This window comes from Pogona vitticeps, chromosome 1 (assembly GCF_051106095.1).
Source record: "Pogona vitticeps strain Pit_001003342236 chromosome 1, PviZW2.1, whole genome shotgun sequence".
NCBI classification, from domain to species: domain Eukaryota; kingdom Metazoa; phylum Chordata; class Lepidosauria; order Squamata; family Agamidae; genus Pogona; species Pogona vitticeps.
The window spans coordinates 301,354,806-301,378,110 of NC_135783.1; the positions used below are offsets into that span (position 1 = coordinate 301,354,806).

At 42.5% G+C, this 23,305-nt stretch overlaps 1 protein-coding gene across 4 annotated transcripts in view; it reads right to left on the bottom strand.

Annotated features, from left to right (window-relative positions):
• Positions 1–8,017, bottom strand: part of MGA (MAX dimerization protein MGA) — a 111,619-nt gene extending 103,602 nt beyond the window's left edge. For 3 of the 4 annotated variants that reach the window (XR_013544000.1, XM_072986237.2, XM_020793726.3), the window contains exons 1-2: positions 7,661–7,797; positions 1,666–2,801 (exon numbers count right to left, since the gene is read on the bottom strand). Coding sequence is in view for 3 of the 4 variants with exons in the window: in XM_072986237.2 (XP_072842338.2) it covers positions 1,666–2,753 (1,088 nt within the window). In the remaining variant the exon portion in view is untranslated. Of the gene's footprint in view, positions 1–1,665; positions 2,802–7,660; positions 7,798–7,882 lie in introns of those variants that run through there. The other variant, XM_020793728.3, reaches the window with a different exon arrangement.
• Positions 8,018–23,305: the final 15,288 nt, after the last annotated feature.

Consider the following 23,305-nt stretch of genomic DNA (forward strand, 5'->3'; position numbering starts at 1 on the left):
ACCTTTGGCGGAAAGCCCAAATGCAACCCTATCTCGATATGGGGGCACTCACCACCTTGGTACATGAGCTTGTAATCTCGAGATTAGACCACTGTAATGCGCTCTACGTGGGGCTACCTTTGAGGTTGATGCGGAAACTCCAAGTGGTGCAGAATGTGGTGGCCACACTCCTTAGTGGAGTGAGAAAATGCCATCATATTTCTCCTATTCTGGCCGCATTGCACTGGCTGCCCATTCGGTTCTGCATTGACTTCAAAGTTTTAATGCTTACTTATAAAGCCCTAAACGGTTTAGGGCCTCGATACAGTATTTGGTGGAGCACCTACTCCCACCAAGGTCTACCCGTATCACCTGAGCGAGTCAGGAGGTGAGGCTGAGGAGCTTGACGCCGAGGGAGGCCTGGAAGGAAAAAACAAGAAACCGGCCCTTCTCGGCGGTAGCTCCTCGCCTCTGGAACAATCTTCCTCTGGAGATTCGTGCGGCCCCTTCGCTGGTTATCTTTAAAAACCAATTAAAAACATGGATATCCACACAGGCCTTCCCTCCAGCTAATATTTGATTCTTTTTTCCCATCTTGAAGAATCTGTTAGCCGACGTAATAATTTGTGTTAATATTTTACATGTCATTTTATTGTATTTGGAAGCCGCCTAGAGTGGTCGTAAGACCAGATAGGTGGGATATAAATAAAATAAATAAATAAATAAATAAAAATAATAGACTATCAGTATCTTCCAAGAATGTCTACACAAGAATGTCTAACCACCAGCTTTTCTATGAGCAGGATGTGCTAGCAATTGGCCTATAATCGGCCCAATTGTTCTTTCCTTCAAACAATGAAAATATAGAAATTTTCAAACAAGGCATATAGAAATGCCATATGATAGTACAGGCAGGTGGGAATCTTACCACACACTCTTAAGTATGTTTCCTCAGAAGTAACACTGCTGTGTTCCCAGCTACAAGAAATATAGCCTTTTACTTGTGGGGAAATAATTATTGCCTTTTGAACTCATTCATTCACTGCTGGCTTCAGCTCCATGCACTACTAGCATCCACACTGCAGTACTGCTGAGGAAACATAGCCCTCAACAAAAAAGGAATTATATTAAAACCAATAAGGAAAGGTTCGTGTTACATATTCATCATAAGAACCTGTAAAGAACTGCACCCCAAATGGTTTAGTTATATTTAATTCTGAATAGCTAAGTGGCTTATACATGCTTCTCCAGAGTAATGCAAGACAACATGAGTGCCTGAGAAGGTTTTTCTATAAATCGCCTTGATGATAAAATAAGCAACAAAAATCTTCAAAAATAAAACTATCCAGTTCATTTTAAAAACAAACTGTACGAACAATATGCTGTTCAGCTGAGAAGTGTACAGGACATAAAACTGAATCACAGTCTAATATTTCAACCCCTGTTACAGGCAGGAATAAAATATATGGTCATAGCAATCATGAGAAATACTTTGCTAAAAATCAAAAACCTGCATCATATTACTTATTCTGCAAAATGTGTTATAATATATGCATTTTTCCAGAAACAGCAAAGATTTATCACAAGTGTATTTTGAATAAAGAGTGGTATTTAAGAGACAATAACACATCTGAAAATATTACCTTAATACTGAATATCTTTAAAGAAAGTAAATTACAGTTTTACCTTTCAGATGCTTCCTGCTTTAATAGTGGGTCATGAGACATACACGTATCTGTTTCCACAAAATCCAGTAAGTCATGATATGGACTTAGTGATTCTCTCTCTATATCTGTGTTACATATCCCATTAAACGATGTATCTAAACTCCTCTGCTCTGGACTGAAAGTATCACCTTCGCTGGAATGCCTGTGATTGCTTGGAGAATTAGCTACACTACTTTCTTCCTGCTCTGAGCTACTATTTTGCTTCACATCACGCTGAACTCTACTACTCAAACCATCTTCCCTGAAACCTTTAGCAAATGGGTTGTAGTCTATTTTTAATTGTGTAATTTGGATGTTTTGATATGCAGTCACAGCAAAGAACTCTGTCTGTGAGAAAGTGAAAGTATGGACATCAGGACCATTTAGCTGTATAACATCAGTAGCTTTGTCAGCAGGAATCAGGTGTAGTCGAGGTAGATAACGGTGCATAGAGTGCAGAATTATATGTCCTTCCTGGTCCAAGGTGTTATTAGTAAGTTTTAGCTTGTAGAAAGACACTGGCTGGTGCATCCAATAGTAACCAGTAGAAGGAGATTCTGGGTGAATGAACACTCTTCCGAGCACATGGGGTTCTGCTTTCCCACTGGGCTCCCAACTATGGCCATTCCACTTATAGCGAAAATTGTCCACTGGAGAAATATCCATGACTAAGATATACTTCAAGTTGGATTCAAGACCTGCTATCCAGTATCGACAATATGGAAACATTCGTCTTCCCTGTTTAGTCAAGATCATTTCTGTGCTACGATGATAAAATTCATTCCACATATTATTATTGTCAAGTGTAACAGTAACACTTCCTGATGTACAATCAGCTGGAAGGTAGGACTTTACTTTTGATTTTACTGGTGTTGATGCACTGCTGGTGAGACCACAATCAATCTGATTTGAAATGCAGGCTCCTTGGTCTGACTTCCCAGTGTTCTGTTTCACAAGGACATAAAATGCAGGCGTTGCACTTGATGCTGTTCCACCATTCTGCTTTCCTAACACAACTGACAGATTCTCCATTTTGGGAACTCCTGATGTTTCTCCAGTGTTCTCCATGTTGACTGTATTCACAATGTTGACTGTTTTTTCTTCATACTCATCAACCTAGAAAAGAAAATCACCTTAATATAACAAATATCCATACAATATATACAATTACTCGTTGTGTTATAAAGATATACAATCTTTCAGAGCAAATTCAAGCCCTCAATCCCCCATCAATGGCTGCACAACACCTGGGAATGGGGGAAACTGCCTTTAAAAATACTGGATCGAGAAAATCTAATTAGCTAAGACACTTATATTGGTTGGTTTTAGTGTAATGGAAGAATCTTGGGAGAACCCCACCCAGAGTTAAAGAAATATAATGTGGTTTCCCCCCTCACCCCAGCTATATTTTGTTTTAAACAAACTTTTTTGGGTGACCATGGGAGCTGCAAAAATTCTCATAGGGGCCACAAGTGCTCTAATGCACTCACCCATTGTAAAGGACCCCTTCAGAACAGTGAATTGTACATAATAACCAATATAATACTACTACCAATTTCAGTTCAAATAACACAGTTAAAATACATCATCGTTTAACAACTGCATGACAATATAAGCATAAGATTAAAATGGCTTGGGCCCTGGATACCTGAAGGACCGCCTCCTTCCATATGAACCTACCTGGCAGTTAAGATCCAGCCAGGGGGCCCTTTTGAAAGAGCAGTCCCTTAAGGAGGTAAGAGGAACAGCTTGTAGACAAAGGGCCTTTTCAGCAGCTCCCCCCAGACTATGGAATGCCCTCCCAACTGAGATGCATCTGGCGCTAACGCTGATGACATTTCGGTGCCAGGTCAAAAAAAGAAGGCTTTTAATTAAGATAATGTTAGCTGTGGGTCCGATGGCAATTTTTATATATATATTAATTGTATTTTAATTTTTCTGATTTTTATTGTATTTTAAATGTTGTAAGCCGCCCAGATACCTTTGGGTAGTGTGGGTGGCATATAAATTAAATAAATAAAAATAAATAAAGAAACAAAACAAAACATTTAAAACACTAAAAGAAAAAAGAATGCAAATCCTGTTAAAGTCTATTATAATGCCCCAGTGCTAGGATTACATTAACTAAGTTTCAACACCTGTAATGATTTTTTAAACACTGGTTTACTTTAATAAATCCATAATAAATGTAATGCTACTAGGTAAAGGTAAAGATTCCCCTTGACAATTTGTCCAGTCATGTCCGACACTCTCCGTCTCCAAGCCGCAGAGCCAGTGTTTGTCCGAAGACAGTTTCCGTGGTCACGTGGCCAGCACGACTAGACACGAACGCCATTACCTTCCCGCTGAGGTGGTAGCTACTTTCATTTGCATGCTCTCAAACTGCTAGGTTGGCAGGAATGTTACTAAGTACAGTCTAACCAAAGGATGGGTAACCTGGGCCCATCATATATTTTCAACTCCAGTAATTTCTGGATGACAGCTGTGGTCCAAAACTTCCAGAAGTCAATTGGTTACCTATATTTGGAGTCCTTTTTAATATGTTATACTGAAAAACATGGGAACTTTAAAGTACTTAACTTTGACTAGATTATAGCAAAACTTTAAAATGAAGATTTAATGTAACATTTTATAATGTCTGATACCAAAACAAAAGTTCTTTTCCTCAGGAATATTTATGCACAGAAGTTAATCTACTTGGGTATTATGCCAAACCAAAAGAAATCTTAAATATGGCTTAGCTCAATGTCTGAATTGGCAAATCACTGTTTGTGATGGGCTAATAAACCCAAATGAGAAAACACTGTTTGGAACCACAGCGTTTTCCCTGTTTTGCTATGATTCCTCTATAGGCAACCTATTATTTGGTCATGTTACTGAGCACATGGAGACACAGACCAATTTATGAAGTCAAGTGACATGAAACCAGAAAAAAAGAAAAAAGATGAATAGATCTAAACCACAGATTGCACCTGGAAGTTATAACCAAGTTTTGAATCCTATATTAGTTAGTACAAATTAATGTTTGGTATAACATCTAAATCACAGGCATGAGATGGGATCATAAATTCACTTGAGACAGATCCTAAATCTGAAGGTAAGAATAACATACAAATTTTATTTTGAATTAAATTATTTTTATTTACTTATTTTAAGAAAAACCTTTTTCTGTGACCCAAGAATCAAAATTCTCATAGGGGCCACAAGTGCAAAATCAAATGCAAATCAATATTTTAATGATTTATTTTATTCTTTCTTCTTGGATTACCTATAATTATAGCTTCAGAAAAATATTATACTTCGTAATTAGTTTACAAAAATGCTTGTCAGGCAAGCTCAGAAATATTTCTAAACACTACTGCTAAATAATGTTACTGGTAACTAAGGCTCAATGGATCAGCCTAGTGAATTGGGCCGGGGGGGGGAGATACACCACCAAAAAAAAGACAAACTTCAGTTAAGACAGTATCCCTAAAATAACAATTTCAAAATATGCACCACTGCTAAAATAATATATTTGTGTATAAAATAATATAATCACAAGCCATCAAGTCAATTCTGACTTAAGGAGATCCTTTTCAGGGTTTTCAGCAAAAATGAACAGAACATTACAATCTAAGTTTCTTACAGTAGTTGTAACAGAAAGGTATAGTGACACAAACATGATGTGTAGCTACTCGTGTGCAGAATAGACTTATCTTCTACATAAGCTAAAAAGCTAAAGTACAACATACAGTCTATCAGTCCATCAAAACAACAAATTCAAAACCATAGAATTTCATTAAGGAGCATACTTTTTGCCACTGCAGACCATGGTTTGGAAGTTATGAATGCACTACAGGTTCAAGTGCTCCTCCCATCCAATTCACTATAACCATAATTTGCCATATCAAATTTATGGAAACTATGGTTATTACAACTAGCAAGTGGAGAAAGAAATGGATGTCAACAAAGAAGAACACAAGAAATCACCAAAAGGTCAAACTATAATTCTGCTGAGGCAGGTGAGCAAGAATTTTTTTTCCTTCTAAATTTCAACACACGTGCTTGATTTCTCAAATTTTTCATCAAATTCCATCAATCTGATATTTCTGTAATTCTTATTTTAGCAAGCTAAACAGAAAACCACAGCATTAAAAGTACAACCATAATCTCCTTCTGGTCGTACACATTACAACCTTCTCCTCCCTTCAGCCATGAGAAAATCCTACATAATTTTACACTGAATTTAGCACGTTACCCAATCATAAATTACTGACTGCAGCTAGTGACGTATTATCAAAGATCTGTAGGATTTCCGATTTACTTCAGATCAAAGGTACTCCTGCATCTACAAACCATGTGTTACCATGGCCAGATCAGACACACTTAGTTACATCCCAGCTGGATTACTGTAACACAGCCTACATGGAGCTGCCTTTGGAAAGTGTTTGGAAACTGCAGTGGGCCCAAAATGCTACAGCCAGATCGTTAACTGGGCCGATTACAGGGATCACTTAACCTCCCTGTTAGAGCAGCTCCAATGTTTGCTGATCCATTTCTTGGATATAATTTGTAGTGCTGATTTTGACCTATAAAGCCCTAAACAGCTTAGATCCAAACTATTGTAAGAACAGTGTGTACTGCCAAGGTGTTAAGATCAGGGGAGTCCTTTCTCTTGGCCCTACCACCCCTACAGGTGCATTTGGTGGGGACACAAGAGAGGGCCTGGCTGACCCCATCTTTGAGGTCCTTTGCTGCTAACTATACTGTATTATTCTCTGCATGCACCATTGATATTCGCAACATATTATCATTCTCAGCCTGTTTGTGGGTACTTCTACATAAAATGTAACTTTAATAAACTATCTAAAACTACAAAGCCTTTTCACACCCCTAGAACTGCACTACTAGCTTTCAAAAAATAATATGTCAAATACTATATTATTATTATTATTATTATTTATTTACTGCATATAAATATAAAACAATTATACGCAGTAAATGCACTCGTAGGGATAGGACAATACTCAGAATAATGTCTTTGTTTACTTTTGTTTTTGCTTCCTAGTCTGGAGGTTGCCTGATATTAATGTTGCATTGTAAATAAATGAAGGAAATACATAGGTGTTTTAAATTCTTTCTCCGTTATATTAACGAACAGGGCGAAAAGCATACAAACATGAAATCTACAGTTTTCAACACCAATAAATGAACTGAAATATTTCAAGTTCCATGGCATCATTTCACACCTGATACAAACCTAGGCGCATTTAAGTACGGTTGATTTAATCTGCATCAAACATGAGCAAAGTCTAAGGTTTACTTATAATATGGCAAAATCTGGTTTAAATGTTCAGTGAATGGAATTGTGGTTCGCTCCCGTTTGTTGACTCTCCGTCTTGCACACCCTGGAGAGTCACGTGCTCCCGTCGGAAGCCTAAGGGCTGCCTTCCGAGAACGGCTCTCGCCCGCTAACAGTAAACCAAGGGACGTAAAGCCCGCGCCATGCCGAGCAAAACCACACCACCCGTTACGGTCAGGCCGGCGAAGGCAAGCTGGGCGGGAGAAGAGAAGAGAAACCTCCACCTCCGCCGCCCTCCTCCCGCAAAGTCGCGAGTCAAGAAAAACTCCCCAAGGCCTGCTGCCGAGCGACGCGTGTTAAAGAGACCCGGCAGCCTCTTCCGAGCACAACACGCACGTGCGCGCCCGTGAAAGCCAGCCTCCCCTCCCCCCCCCTCGTTTCCCGCCGTCCTGACCGAAGCAGCTGCCTAACCGCAAACGCTTCCCTCGAGTCCACCACCCGTGACGCCGCCTCCGACGCCCCGCGGCTGAGGCGCCTCGAAGTCTTGAGCCCCCGCGCGGCGTGAGGAACCTCCCTGACACGCGAGGAACGGCGCGCTCGCGCCCGCGGTCGCCCCTCCCCCTCCAGGGCTTCGAACCACCCCGCTCATGGCCGTCGCGAGCGGGTGTTAATTTTCTCAGCTGGCACCAACCTCGGCAGGAGGTGTGTGTGAGCCACGCGGGAAGCGGCTCGCGAGCCACACCAGCACGAGCTGCCACGGATCAGACGGGATCGGACGAGGCGCCTCCCCGCGTTCCCCTTTTCGCGCCCCGCCAGTTTACCGTGCGCTCGTGAGGCGACAGGACCCCCTCCCCCCCCCGCCTACATTAAGTCAAATCGTGTGTTACCCTGTGGAGAGAACGTGCGCACGCACCCATGTGACGTCGTCGGCGCGCCTCAACTGGCGCAGGCGCGGAGCCTGCCCGCGCGCCTCCTCCTCCTACTCGCCTGCCGGCTGTCACGTGCCCGCCGCCCGTGTCTCCTTCCTTTCTGTTGCCCCCCGCCGAGCCCTTTTTTGCTCCCGTGTCTGTTTTGCGCTTGCCCAGTTGGCTTTGCTTCGGAGAGCCCGGGGCTACGCCACAGAACTTTCTGGACTTGGGCCCCTTTCGTTACTTATCGCATTACAGTACGTGTAATTGCGGGCGGTGGTAAAGACCGAGGTCTGTTGTTCTCTTGCCGTTGTGTAACCAGCTGGAAGGACTAGGTTCCTCCTCCTCCTCTGCTACCACCACCGCCAGGCCGCCGCAATCCGCCCATTCGAAGCCCCTGGACGCCAAGCGCCTTCGTGGCTTTCCCCGCCAGCAGGAGTAGGCAGTGCAGCTCCCCCCCATCCCTTCCCCTCCTTCGGCCGACTGGGCTATTATCCAGCTAGGCACTGCCCAGCCTGCCGTCTGCGGAGCCCAACAGAGACGCGGGGGGCCGGGCGCTTGTTGGTTTTCCCGAACGAGAGTTCTGAGGGGAAATCCTCGGAGTCTCGGCAAACTTTTCCTCCCCGCGACTTCTGCCCGCCTCCCGTGTGGACGAAGGCGGTCTCCACACAACGGTTGGGGAAGAAGCCGCTCTGCCTCGTCTAGGGCGCTGTTTTTGCCGCTTTGGGCGGCGTTGTGCGCCTCTCGGTGACACCGGGCACTTCCGTCCTGCCGTTTTTTGGCCCCCACCCTCCGCCGGCCTGCATCCGTGCACTCCGACCTGTCCACGCTGCGCTGCTCGGCCGACCCTCGAGGGGCCTGAGAGGAAACCCTTCCCCCGGTCTTCACCCCACTGCACGGGGTGCCCTTCCTCAGAAACAGCCCTCGAGCTGCTTCCTCTTCCCTGCTCAGCAGCGTATTCCCTCTCTCTTCACGTGCATCAATCCTGGCTTCTACTTTTAGAGATGTGTAGCTTGCTTTTTAATATTTCCCCTACCAATAGATTTTATCTAAAGTAAAATTTGAAAAAACTATAAAACTAGAGAAATCGTGGTAGGGCAGAATCAGAAAATTGCAAAAAAGGGTGCTCAGTAGGAAGACTGCACGAAGAGAAGCATCTCAACAGTAAAAAAAGGAAAGCCTGGTAAATCTCTTCCATCGGAGTTGGTGACAGACTGGATAGGGGCCCCCTTTGGGGGAATAAATTAATTCAGTGCCAGATCCCAGTCAAGAGGTCCCAAATGAAAAAAAAAAAAAGGATATAATTGTCCTGGCTCTGAACATAAATAGCTCCACTACCTTAAATTCAGCAAGGAAATACAGTATATTCACAATAGCTTAGAGAAGACTTTCTATGTTGTACTAATTGCAGAAAATAAACATTTTATCTGTTCTGATTTTATAAATGTATCTGGTGATAGTAATGTGGCTCTGCCTTGTATTATTTTTATTATTACTTAACCACCTTGACAGAAGTAACTACACTAGTTAAATTAGAGCTCCATCAGATGGGCACTTGTCTGGCTGTTAAGTGCGCTGTGGGGGTGGGCTAGCAGAGGCAAAAAAAAATTAATAACTTAAATTCCCCTGTTCCTACACACTACCAGGGAAGTGTTCAATCTGCTGATATCCTGAAGTAGCTCATTTATAAGCCATTTGACAATATTGGAAATTGACAATGCGGAGCTAGACTAAGGTCAGAATGCCATTTGGTTCTGATCTCATGGCTCCAAACGGCATTTTGCTGGTCCCTCCAACTTCAAGCAACCCTGTTTAGCCCTCTTCAAAAGGGCCAGTGTTGTCACAGCATCAGTTGTGTGCTAATTAGATGCCTCTTCCCACAACTAAGATAAGCAGGTACATGTGTTGCTTACTAGCATTCACTGTGATCTGCTGAATACAGTGGGGTCTTGACTTGAGAACTTAATTCATATTGGAAGGCAGTTCTCAAGTCAAAATGTTCTCAAGTCAAATCTGCATTTCCCATAGGAATGCATTGAAAACTATTTGATCCGTATCTGCTCTTTTCCGTCCATAGAAACTAATGGGAAGCTGCTATTCCGCCTTCGACCACTAGAGGGGGATATTTTGTTTCTTTTTTTTCTTAGGTCAAGAAAGGTTCAGGGAAGGCAGGGAAAATACAGTCCAGGCAGTACAGTACCAGGCAGTCCGAAGACTGTCTCCCAATCCACTCTCTAAACGCTGGGAGGAGTGAGGAAGCAGACAGGCACCCTTTTCACTGGCCAACAGTTAACTGAAAGTTCAAATTTTGCACTTTCCCTGGCTCCCACGTGGTTTTTTTTCAGTTCTTAACTCAAATCTAAGTACTTAAGTCAAGTCAATATTTTCCTATGAGAGCGGTTCTTAAGTCAAAATGTTCTTAACTCAAGCCGTTCTTAAGTCAAGACTCCACTGTACATGGTCTTGTGTTTTGTGGCTTGTCTTGAGAAGAATGGGTTGAGTGTACCTGGGGCTGTTAGAAACTGGAGTTGACCAAGACTAAACATGAGAACATTGACACCTGCCTGAAAATCATATGATGTGGCATTGATCTTTGCAGATCACACTTCTTGATTCTAAATCAGTGGTTCTTAACGTGGGCGATAATGCCCCCCAGGGGGCGATTTCATTTTTCAGGGGGGCAGTAGAACGAAAAGGGGCAGCGTGGGGGTGCTGGAGCAGAAGGGGGGCGGTAGGGGGGCGCTGGAGCAAGCCAAACCTGTGAAGATGGCTGCAGCCTTTTTACAATGTGCATGAATATATATTTTCCTCCAATCTTAATTTAGTTTCAGAGTTTTTGTCTTGAAAAATTTAGTTCCTGCATTGCGTTTTTTTATGCCCTTTTTATATTTCTTTTTGCGTCTTAAAATTCGCTTGCAACTAAATCATTAAATGTTACTTTTTGGGGGCATTTCATTTTCTTGGAATTGAATTTTTTTTCCAGGGATCATTGGATTTAAGTGTAATAAATAAATAAATAAATAAATAAATAAATAAATAAATAAATAAATAAATAAATAAGATATCATCACCATGGCGAGGGGGGCGATGATAACTTCCTCAATGGCTCAAGGGGGCGTTTCTTTCAAAAAGGTTAAGAACCACTGTTCTAAATAACAAGTTGTTTTATTGACTTATATAGTGTGGGAGGCTAGAGGATGCAGTTACTCAGTAGCACAGAAGAATATTCTGCCTCTGCTCAGAGGCACTCAAAATATTTCTGATTTAGAATTCTTAACCTTTTATTCACCAACTTATTTTTGTAGCCACACAAGTGTTGCGCTTACATATTGCAGTGGGTCAGTATTCTCTAAATAGAATGAGCACAATTTCTTACTCATTTTTTTTACAATCCAGACAAAGCACATTGTCTAAAGAATGAATGAAGCATAAGGGTGGAAGAAAGAATATTGACAAAAACTTAATTGGACTGATCATTAGATGGCATGATTCAGTATATTCTTCACCAACCAGTTAGCTTTCAGATGCATTGGACTACAGAGCCTACCATCCCAACTAAACACCTCTGGCATCTGCAATGCATCACAAATTAAATTCTATTCACCATAATATTAATTATTTAATATTTAATATCCATAAATTAAATTCCATTCAACACAATAAATTAAATTCAGTTCAGCACAATATTAACAAGAAATTAATGTTTCTAATTATCGGTGACCAATATCTTGATGCATAGCTCCATCTGTACAATGAGATTAACCTCACTGGCAACATCAGATTGCCACTAATTGAATAATTTTTTAATTTCAGGGTGAATGCAACTTGCATGCAATGACATGCAATTAATATTAAATAATTAAGAGTTAGCAGCCATTATTAATAAATTAATGTATTAATAACATTAATTAAAACCTAACACACTCCAATCTGTGGCCTAAATATATTCTTATGAAGCCAAGAAAAGGCACAGCTTAGAGATTCCACATGCCCACACACTGATACTCTTGTATCAATAAATAGCTTAACAGGAAGTTGGTCCTAATGTTTAGTCAATATATCCTTTCAGTTGTTTAAATCCCTTGTTTGGGGATTTTCAGTGGCTTCTGGAGCCATAGAAAACAAGGTTGCTCCATCAGTTACATGACAGACTTTCAGACATTTGAAGATATATGTATTATATTACCCCTTAATCTTCTGCATTTCAGGCTAAATATACTAAACTCTCTACTAATCATTCTTCTTAAGGTTTGGTTTCCTGGCTTTTTTTTTTTAAATCATGGGTGCCAAGCTATGAACATATTCCAGCTTGCTGGTATCCTTAAACTGTGGTGCCCCAAACTGGACACAGTATTCCAAGTGTAGTCTGACCAAAGTGGAACAGAGTTGTATTATTACTTCTCTTTGTCTAGTCACTGCACTTCTGTTGATGCTGTAACAGCCACCCTCAAACCTCAATGAGTGGTTGCTACTTCACTTTAAAACTCTGCTGCCACCAACTTATCCTTTAAAAAAAATCATAAAATGACAAGTGTAACTTTGAAAACAAAAACTGGTTTATTGATTACAGAAAAATAAATAATAAATCACTGGTAAAGAATCAATAAGTCAATCATTGTAAATAAATCACTGGCTCTCACAGACTATTTCACACTGACAGGCTCTCTCACTCACTATAACTAACATCACTTTAAACCCTCAGCTCAAACTCTCATCTCAAACTCTATCTCCCAAAACTGAACTCTCAAACACCATACACCCCTTTATATCCTAGCTCCTCCCCCTTTAGCACCACCTTCCGTCCCCTCATTGGCTGCTGTTCCACTGCCCAGCTGTGATGGACAGGTGAGGGCAGGGCTGAATGTTACAGATGCCCCCTATAACTGCATTAGCTTTCCCCACCATCACAATGCACTGTTGACTCATGTTGCTTGTGGTCTAAGTTTCCTACCTAAGTGTAAATTTTACATTTACATTTTCAGAGGCTTCTGGAGCCATAGAAAACAAGGTTGCTTGTTTACATTTACACTTAATTCATTAATTAGTTAATAATTATTAATTCATTTTCTCCATTTTGTTCCAGTTCGCCACTCCATTAAGTTCATAATGAATCCTGATCCTGTGTTCCATCTAGCTATTCTCCCAATCTGGTATCAATCACAAACTTGATTGCCACCCCTTCTACCTCTTTGTCATTTGTAACAAAGTTAAACAATGCTAGTCTCAGAACGGGACCCTATGATTTCTCAGTTATCACTTCACTCTGGGTTGGTAAGAAGGCATTGGTGACTATGCTGGTAGAATCTATAAGCTGGCTACAAATTCACCTAACTAGCGCTGCTTAGCCCACATTTTATCAGCTACAAGAAAATCCTGAGAAGCTTGTTAATCTCTTGCTGAAATCTGAATACAACATATATCTACAGTTTTGCCCTGCTCTACCAAGCTTGTACCCCTTCATGGATTGCTGCCTTGTCGTGGCGAAGGGGCTTGAGCAACTCAGAGAAGCTATGGGCTATGCCGTACAGGGCCACCCAAGACGGACAGGTCATAGTGGAGAGTTCCGACTAAACGCAATACACCTGGAGTAGGAACTGGCAATGCCACTCCAGTATCTTTGCCAAGAAAACCTCATGATCAGAAACAAAAGGCTAAAAGATATGACGCTGGAAGATGGGCCCGTCAGGTCGGAAGGCGTCCAACATGCTACTGAGGAAGAGCGGAGGACAAGTACAAGTAGCTCCAGAGCTAATGAAGTGGTTGGGCCAAAGCCGAAAGGACACTCAGCTGTGGACGTGCCTGGAAGTGAAAGGAAAGGCCGATGCTGCAAAGAAAAATATTGCATAGGAACCTGGAATGTAAGATCTATGAACCTTGGGAAGCTGGAGGTGGTCAAACAGGAGATGGCAAGAATAAACATAGACATCCTGGGCGTCAGTGAACTAAAATGGACAGGAATGGGTGAATTCAACTCAGATGATTATCATGTCTACTATTGTGGGCAAGAATCCCGTAGAAAGAATGGAGTAGCCCTCATAGTCAACAAAAGAGTGGGTAAAGCTGTAATGGGATACAATCTCAAAAATGATAGAATGATGTCAATACGAATCCAAGGCAGACCTTTCAACATCACAATAATCCACGTTTCTGCACCAACCTCAATTGCTGAGGAGACTGAAATTGAACAATTTTATGAAGATTTACCTTCTAGAACTGGCACCAAAGAAAGATGTTCTCATTCTAGGGGACTGGAATGCCGAAGCAGGGAGCCAAGAGATAAAAGGAACAACAGAGAAGTTTGGCCTTGGAGTTCAGAATGAAGCAGGGCAAAGGCTAATAGAGTTTTATCAAGAGAACAAGCTGGTCATCACAAACACTCTTTTCCAACAACACAAGAGGCAACTCTACACATAGACATCACCAGATGGGCAATATAGAAATCAGATTGATTATATTCTCTGCAGCCAAAGATGGAGAAGCTCTGTACAGTCAGCAAAAACAAGACCTGGAGCTGATTGTGGCTCTGATCATCAGCTTCTCATAGCAAAATTCAAGCTTAAACTGAAGAGAGTAGGAAAAACCACTGGGCTACTCAGGTATAATCTAAATCAAATCCCTTATGAATACACAGTGGAAGTGAAGAACAGATTTAAGGAACTCGATTTGGTGGACAGAGTGCCTGAAGAACTTTGGATAGAGACTCGTAACATTGTACAGGAGGAAGCAACAAAAACCATCCCAAAGAAAAGGAAATGCAAGAAAGCAAAGTGGCTGTCCAACGAGGCCTTAGAAATAGCAGACAGGAGAAGGGAAACAAAATGCAGGGGAGATAGGGAAAAATACAGAAAATTGAATGCAGAATTCCAAAGAATAGCAAGGAGAGACAAGAGGGCCTTCTTAAATGAACAATGCAAAGAAATAGAGGAAAATAACAGAAAAGGAAAAACCAGAGATCTGTTCAGGAAAATTGGAGATATCAGAGGAACCTTTTGTGCAAGGATGGACATGATAAAGCACAAAAATGGTAGGGACCTCACAGAAGCAGAAGACATCAAGAAGAGGTGGCAAGAATACACAGAGGAATTATATCAGAAAGATTTGGATATCCCGGACAACCCAGACAATGTAGTTGCTGACCTAGAGCAAGACATCCTGGAGAGTGAAGTCAAGTGGGCCTTAGAAAGCCTGGCTAACAACACAGCCAGTGGAGGTGATGGCATTCCAGCTGAACTATTTAAAATCTTAAAAGATGATGCTGTTAAGGTGCTACATTCAATGTGCCAGCAAGTTTGGAAAACTCAACAGTGGCCAGAGGACTGGAAAAGACCAGTTTACATCCCAATCCCAAAGAAGGGAAGTGCCAAAGAATGCTCCAACTACCGCACAATTGCACTCATTTCACACGCTAGCAAGGTTATGCTCAAAATCCTACAAGGTAGGCTTCAGCAATATGTGGACCGAGAACTCCCAGAAGTACAAGCGGGATTCCGAAGGGGCAGAGGAACTCAAGACCAAATTGCTAACATGCGCTGGATTATGGAGAAAGCCAGAGAGTTCCAGAAAAACATCTACTTCTGCTTCATTGATTATGCAAAAGCCTTTGACTGTGTGGACCACAGCAAACTATGGCAAGTCCTTAAAGAAATGGGCATGCCTGACCACCTTATCCATCTCCTGAGAAACCTATATGTGGGACAGGAAGCAACAATTAGAACTGGATATGGAACAACTGATTGGTTCAAAATTGGGAAAGGAGTACGACAAGGCTGTATATTGTCCCCCGGCTTATTTAATTTATATGCAGAATACATCATGCGGAAGGCTGGACTGGAGGAATCCCAAGACGGAATTAAGATTGCCGGAAGAAATATCAACAACCTCCGATATGCAGATGATACCACTCTGAAAGAACCTTGTAATGAGGGTGAAAGAGGAGAGTGCAAAAAACGGTCTGAAACTCAATATCAAAAAAAACTAAGATCATGGCCACTGGCCCCATCACGTCCTGGCAAATAGAAGGGGGAGATATGGAGGCAGTGACAGATTTTACTTTCTTGGGCTCCATAATCACTGCAGATGGAGACAGCAGCCACGAAATTAAAAGATGCCTGCTTCTTGGGAGGAAAGCGATGACAAACCTTGACAGCATCTTAAAAAGCAGAGATATCACCTTGCCAACAAAAGTCCTAATAGTCAAAACTATGGTTTTTCCTGTAGTGATGTATGGAAGTGAGAGCTGGACTATAAAGAAAGCTGACCGCCGAAGAATTGATGCCTTTGAATTGTGGTGCTGGAGGAGGCTCTTGAGAGTCCCCTGGACTGCAAGGAGAACAAACCTATCAATTCTAAAGGAAATCAACCCTGAGTGCTCACTGGAAGGACAGATCCTGAAGCTGAGGCTCCAATACTTTGGCCATCTGATGAGAAGAGAGGACTCCCTGGAAAAGACCGTAATGTTGGGAAAGTGTGAAGGCAAGAGGAGAAGGGGACGACAGAGGATGAGATGGCTGGACAGTGTCACTGAAGCAACCAACATGAATCTGACCCAACTCTGGGAGGCAGTGGAAGATAGGAGGGCCTGGCGTGCTCTGGTCCATGGGGTCACGAAGAGTCGGACACGACTAAACGACTAAACGTACCAAGCTTGTAGATAAGGCAAACAAAGTAAGTCAGAAGCGGTATTCCTGGGGAAAGGTATGCCACTGGGGCATCACCATGGGGGTAAACCCAATGAAGCCAAGAAAAGGTGTAGCTTAGAGACTCGATGTGCCAGGTAATACGAGCTCCTGAACAAGATCCAAGAAATAGCCAAAGTTATCAAATTGTTTTACATCCTTAGAAATCATTGGAAGGAGATACCTCACTTGGGGAGGAAACTGGCTATATGGAAAACACCAAAGAAGAGCTGACTACCAAGAAGCCTGGATGTTTGGTAACTGGATTATTCTTCCCAGGATGCAAATAAAGAAAGCAACTATACTTCTCAACCCTGCAGCTTGTAAAGACAAAGCCAGAAGCCTTTTTGAAAATAATGCAGCACTGTCTGGTTTGGATGTGACTGTTGTGAAACAGATTATGAAGGGCAAAGCAAAAAACTGATAGAGCTGATGGAAAACACATATAATTATTGCAAGAGACAATGGAACTGTACAAGAGGTCATAACTGGGGCCTTCCAAAGGGCAGACTGAGGTAACGGCTGCAAAAGCAGAAGAAAATGGATAGTTCTAATACTGATGGGAGTGGCAGCTTCTGGGCAGCAGCAGTTGCTGAAGGCAACACTGGTGGAGGAGGCAACAGCAGTGGTACTCAAACTTGCTTTTGTTTGTAGTGCACAATAGGTGGCATTGGTAAACCCCCTTACCGTGAAAATTTTATGATGAGACAGACCAAAAATAAAATGAGATAGCGCTATAAGGTAGGAATCCTAGGTCAGAAAGTACTGTGGAACAAAGTACAAGTATAAATAACTCTGTTGCTAATGATGGAACTAGAATAAAGCCAAAAGGATGTCTCATGGCTGATGTACACAGAAGTAAAAAGAAGCTGTACAATTAGAACATGGACTGTGAGAAGTACGACTCAAGGTAAAGGAGAAACTGGAAAACAAGCATTGCAGTACTTGATGTTATTTAACAAAAGTGGACTGGAATGGCAACATTTTACTTTGGAAATCACAAAATCAGAAGAAATTGAGTGGCTTTAATATAGAGGCAAGTTATAACCTGTTTCTCAGAAAATAAGACCTAACCTGAAAATAAGCCCTAGTATGATTTTTCAGGATGCTCGTAATATAAATCCTATCCCAAAATAAGCCCTAGTTAAGTGAAACCCTGCCCTCCACCATTGTGCAGCAACCAGAAGATGACATGACTGTATTTGAATAAATGTAGATTGTTGTACATGAAAAAAAATCCCCTGAAAATAAGCCCTAATGTGTTTTTGGAGCAAAAATATAAGAACCTGTCTTATTTTTGGAGAAACACAGGGAAAGCACAAGCAGTTAGGAACTATAATGCAAGATCTAGACAAGTCCTATCAAACAGACTCCATGGAAAATCCATCAGCATAGCCATCATTTAAGTTTATGCTCCAACTATGAATGCTGAAAAAATTTCAGCTGCATCAGGGATTTTCATATTGATATACAAATATGAATATCCTCATCTCTAATTTTCTATCTATCTATCTATCTATCTATCTATCTATCTATCTATCTATCTATCTATCTATCTATCTATCTATCTATCTATCTATCTATCTATCTATCTATCTAAGCTGGACCTAACAATGGTCCGGCCCCCAGGACCGGACTGTCCACTCATGTGTCTTGCCACAGTGCCAGCAGCTGTGTGTGCCTTCTGCCTGGAGTGACCAGTTGAGCAGGGAGAGAATGGAGCTCTGGGTGCCATTGGCAGGATGAGGGGCCAGGCCCTTGTTAGGTCCACCTGTGCAGGTCATCTTCATCCCCATCTCTTCTTATAATCATAGGTGACTGGAATACTGAAGACGGGAACGAACAAGAACCAAATGTTGGAAAATTTGGCCTAGGGGACAGAAATGAGGCAGGAGAGCAACAATCAAACAGATGGCTGTACCCATGGGCATTGCCAGATGGTCAATGTAGAAACCAAAATATACTACATAACTGGAAACAGGTGATGGAGAAGCTGTATCCCTTCTGACAAAACAAGATCATCAGAATATAGTGCAGTACGTACTGATAATAATTTGTTGATATCTAACATTAGAATAAAGCTGAAAAAAGCACTTAAAGAATCATTGTGCCAAAATATAATTTAAACATCATTCCTTATGAATTTAAAGTCCACAGATAGAACGAATTTGCGTTACTAAACTCAATTAGTCATGAACCAGAGGAACAGTGGATTGAAACCACAGATATAATTAGGGAACGATGAAAAATGCAATTCCTGTATAGAAAGAAAAGAAAAGCCTAAATGGAAGATGGAAGTAACACTAAAAATTGTAAAGCGCAGGCAAGCAAAAGTAAAAGGTGAAAGAAATAAGGTCAGAATTCTGAATGAAGTTTTTCTGCCACTGTCAGAAAAAAAGAGATTGCAATAGCTAGTGAACAGAAACGGAGAACAACAAAAGGTGCAAATGGAATCTTTTCCAGAAGATACAAGAAATCATAGGGAAATGTAAGCCTAGATTAGGTATGCTAAATAACCAATAGGAACCACGCTATCTGATAAAGACCAAATATGAAGGAAGCCAAAGATCAGTTTGGATGGTAAAACTGGAAAAATGTGTTGGGAAAGATACTTGTGCCAGGAAGCTAAGTTGCACATTATAAGGGAGACAAAAAATTATGCTGTGTTTGAATTTATATAAATCATCAGTTTGATTCACAAGTCAGCAAGTATAACTTAAAATGGCTTATATTGTCTAGAGTTAGACCTGACTACACTTTCAAACTACAAAAGAACAGAAGTACTGTATATTGTGGCACCTCAAAGGCCCACAGTTTTAGTTCAACGTCAGTTTTCATGGATTCCAGGAAGTGGATTTGCCAGGCAGGAAATTCTACAGTGAAATCAACCTGTTAGTCTTCGTGTTGCCACAAAACTTTTTGTTTAATAAGATGAGAGAGACTAATCCACTCCATATGGTGAGGTGTGGGAAACTTGCATTCCGACGGTCCATCCAAAGGATCAAAGAGGCAGCTCCGCACCGCACCGATGCTGATCCGATAAGATTCGCCCTTTCTGCCTCGCAAAGCCAACCTGGGGCTTTCTGTCTCCTTAATACCCTTGAGGAAGAAGGCAGCAGTCCTGGGAAAACTGTGCCAAAGACAACGTGGCCATAAAAATGCCTTCACGTTGCCCCGCCAGTCCCTCACCCGCAAGAAGGCGGCCAAAGGCAAGCGGGAAAGCTGCATTTCTCCTGGGCCCCCCCAGGCCGTTTTATCTGGAGGCTGGTTGTCCCTCTCCGGACAGAAAAACGGTGGTCCGTTCCGTATTTTGCGTTTTGCCAGGTGAAATGATCCTGCGAGGCATTACCTAAGCACGTGATACGTATCTTTCCCCTTTCCCCGCCCTGCGGAGTCTCCTTGTGTAGAAGGCGGGCGCGCAGCTGGGAAGTGGGTGTGCCACGTCCGGTGGCCCTGCGTAACTCCGGAGCGGGGCGAAGGCTGGGATGTAGGGCGCGTTTGGAACGCCTTCCCAGGTGCCTTGCCGCCCTCTTGTCCATCTCCTCTATGGCGCCGAACCGCGGAGGGAGGGAGGGAGGAAGGGGTGGGGTGGGAGGGAGCAGGGCCAAGCCGAAGAGCGCCTCTCAGGCGCCGTGGGCTTAGAGCGACCCTTCCTTATGTAAGACAGACAGCGCGCAGTCATACGGTAGGAGCTTTCCTGAGCTGCTGCGACTGTAAATGGGTAAATCTTATAAGGCGCCACATAAGACTCTGTTCCCCTCTTTAATGTTAGGAACTCCTTTCAGGCCCAGGGAGAAAGCAGGATATATATATTGAATGAATCAATGAACATTAAAAAAGGAGCAGCACCCCAGAGGAAATAGTAGCGAATGCTGTTCTTCCCTCCTCCTGCCCTGTTTGGCAGGGCCTAGAAAGTGTTAAGACTACTCCAACCTGGATTCAGATTGCCCTGCTTATGTATCTTTTAAGTACAGTATTAAGAAAACAAATATTATTTATTAGGGTGCATTTCAGAAACTGATACAGTACTGCTGAAAAATACTTTTCATACAATTTGTATTTCTCATTACAGTATTAACTTTTACTGTGGAATAGAGATGGACACAAACCATGGCTCAGTGGCTCAGCCTCACGTTCACACACATGTTCCCCCACCTCCTTCATACGATCACCCACTCAGTGGCAGCAGCCTGCACTTAACCTCCTCCAGTGGCTGCCCACTCAGGCAAGGAAGTGGAGCGGGAAAGCCCTTGGTGCTGCCAATGAGTGGACAATCACACAGAGGAGGGAAGCACACTGCTGCTGGCGAGTGGGCAGAGGAGGGAAGTGTACGGTGCCTGCAGAACACCTAAGCGGGTGCTGGGCTGAACCACACAGTTCATACTCATCTCTACTTGGGAATCTTCACTTGATGCTTTCTGCTACCTGCTGCGGTGCAGCTATAGCCTTCTAGTTCTACAGTAGTGGAACAGTCCCACTCTTTTTTTAAAAAAAAAGCTATTCGGGTTGAAATGTTCAAATCATTTTCTTTCTCTATTTCATATAAACCTTTAGATTAATAATTTTCACCTCTCGGTTAGTCTGTAATTCAATTAACCTAGCTAAAAGAGGTTGACAGAGATAAGCCCAAATCCAACACTCTGTTCACTGCGCAACTGGTTTATCTTTTACACTGCTTGAGTGTTCCCAGTTCCACTAAGGGTGCAAAATAGTTTAAGCTAGTTTTACAGAATAAAATGATTATTTTATGGAATCAACAAATATTACAAATGGTGAAAGTGTGAGCAGGGTAGCTACCAGGATAGCAGCAGTAGAAAATGATGATGATGTTCAAGCAAGTTAGTCCATTCTTGTATCCCAAGGCTCTACTTTTTGTGTTGAGGAAAGTGTTTTTTAATTCACAAGGAGAAGCAACAAACATCACATTTATGTTGATAGAACTATTTTCTATGTATATATGTAAGTGTGTGTGCATGTTTGTGTATGTGTAGATAGATATGTTATACTTCTTTTGTGTTTTAGACAATACATGTAAGATTGCCATTGTAGAAAAGTCAAGCCACCTAGAGTGGTCTTAATCGACTAGATAGGTGGGATATTAAATAAATAAATAAATAAATAAATAAATAAATAAATAAATAAATAAATATCGAAAGGATTTTAAATTATCCAGCAGCCTTATAAAGTAGCAAACTGTACCTCTCCATAGGATTAAATATTCCATGTTAGGATGGTAAGATGTGCTGCCCGTACTAGGCTTCATACATAACTAATTACTGAGTGGGGTATGAACACGAAAAGGGCTTTCGCCAATATGAGGTGATATTACATTTTGCAGAATCTGATATAGTTTCTCATGGAAGCAGAGTTTACTTGCCCCCTCAATCCTAAACTCTATTTTCATTTTAATGCAGACAGACACTGCATTGTCCACATGGTTATGCTCGTCGTCATTTAGTCGTGTCCGACTCTTCGTGACCCCATGGACCAGAGCACGCCAGGCCCTCCTGTCTTCCACTGCTTCCCATAGTTGTGTCAAATTCATCTTGGTTGCTCCAATGACACTGTCCAGCCATCTCATCCTCGGTCGTCCCCGTCTCCTCTTGCCGTCACACTTTCCTAACATCAAGGTTTTTTCCAAGGAGTCTTCTCATGAGATGGCCAAAGTTTTAGATCCTCAGCTTCAGGATCTGTCCTTCCAGTGGTTGATTTCCTTTAGAATTGATAGGTTTGTTCTCCTTGCAGTCCAGGGGACTCTCAAGAGCAGGAGTCAGGGAACTTTTTTACCTTTTACCCCCCCAAAATTTATATATGTTGACATTACCCCCCCTTGGCTCTCACCGTCCGTGGCCGACCCCCCCGCCTCTGTGCTCACCTGGGACCTGTGGCCACCGCCTGGGCAGCCAGCCTGGAGCTGCCACACCGCTGGGAAAGCGCGTCCTTGGTGAGGGGAAGCGGGCGCGGCAGGGTCCATGAACTCAGGTGAGACGGGGTGGGAAGGGGGTCTCCTCATCAGTGTACTGGGTGGGTGGGTGCACATGGTCTAGAGGGGCGGGGTAAAAATCAAATAAATAAATAAAATAAAATAAAGCAGAAAGGAGAGCCCCGGCCAGGGCTCTGCTGGGCAAAGAGTTCAGCTGGCCTGGTACGCCATCTCCCCCCCCCCCCCACTTTGAAGGTGAGGAGGGCAGGCGGGTGCCGTGTGCAGTTCTTCACCAGGGCCCTCTCTCCCCACGACAGAATACCCGCCTACACACAGCATCGTTGGAAATAAAATGCCTGGGGGTAAAATGCCTGCTGCGACTGTCCTCATTACCCCCAAGATTTTCATTTTTACCCCATTTGGGGTCATTTACCCTGTTCCCTGACCACTGTTCAAGAGCCTCCTCCAGCACCACAATTCAAAGGCATCAGTTCTTCGGCGGTCTGCTTTTTTTATGGTCCAGCTCTCACTTCCATACATCACTACAGGAAAAACCATAGCTTTGACTATGTGGACTTTTGTTGGCAAGGTGATGTCTCTGCTTTTTAAGATGCTGTCAAGGTTTGTCATCGCTTTCCTCCCAAGAAGCAGGCGTCTTTTAATTTCGGGGCTGCTGTCTCCATCTGCAGTGATCATGGAGCCCAAGAAAGTAGAATCTGTCACTGCCTCCATATCTTCCCCTTCAATTTTCCAGGAGGTGATGGGACCAGTGGCCATGACCTTAGTTTTGATGTTGAGTTTCAGGCCGTTTTTTGCACTCTCCTCTTTCA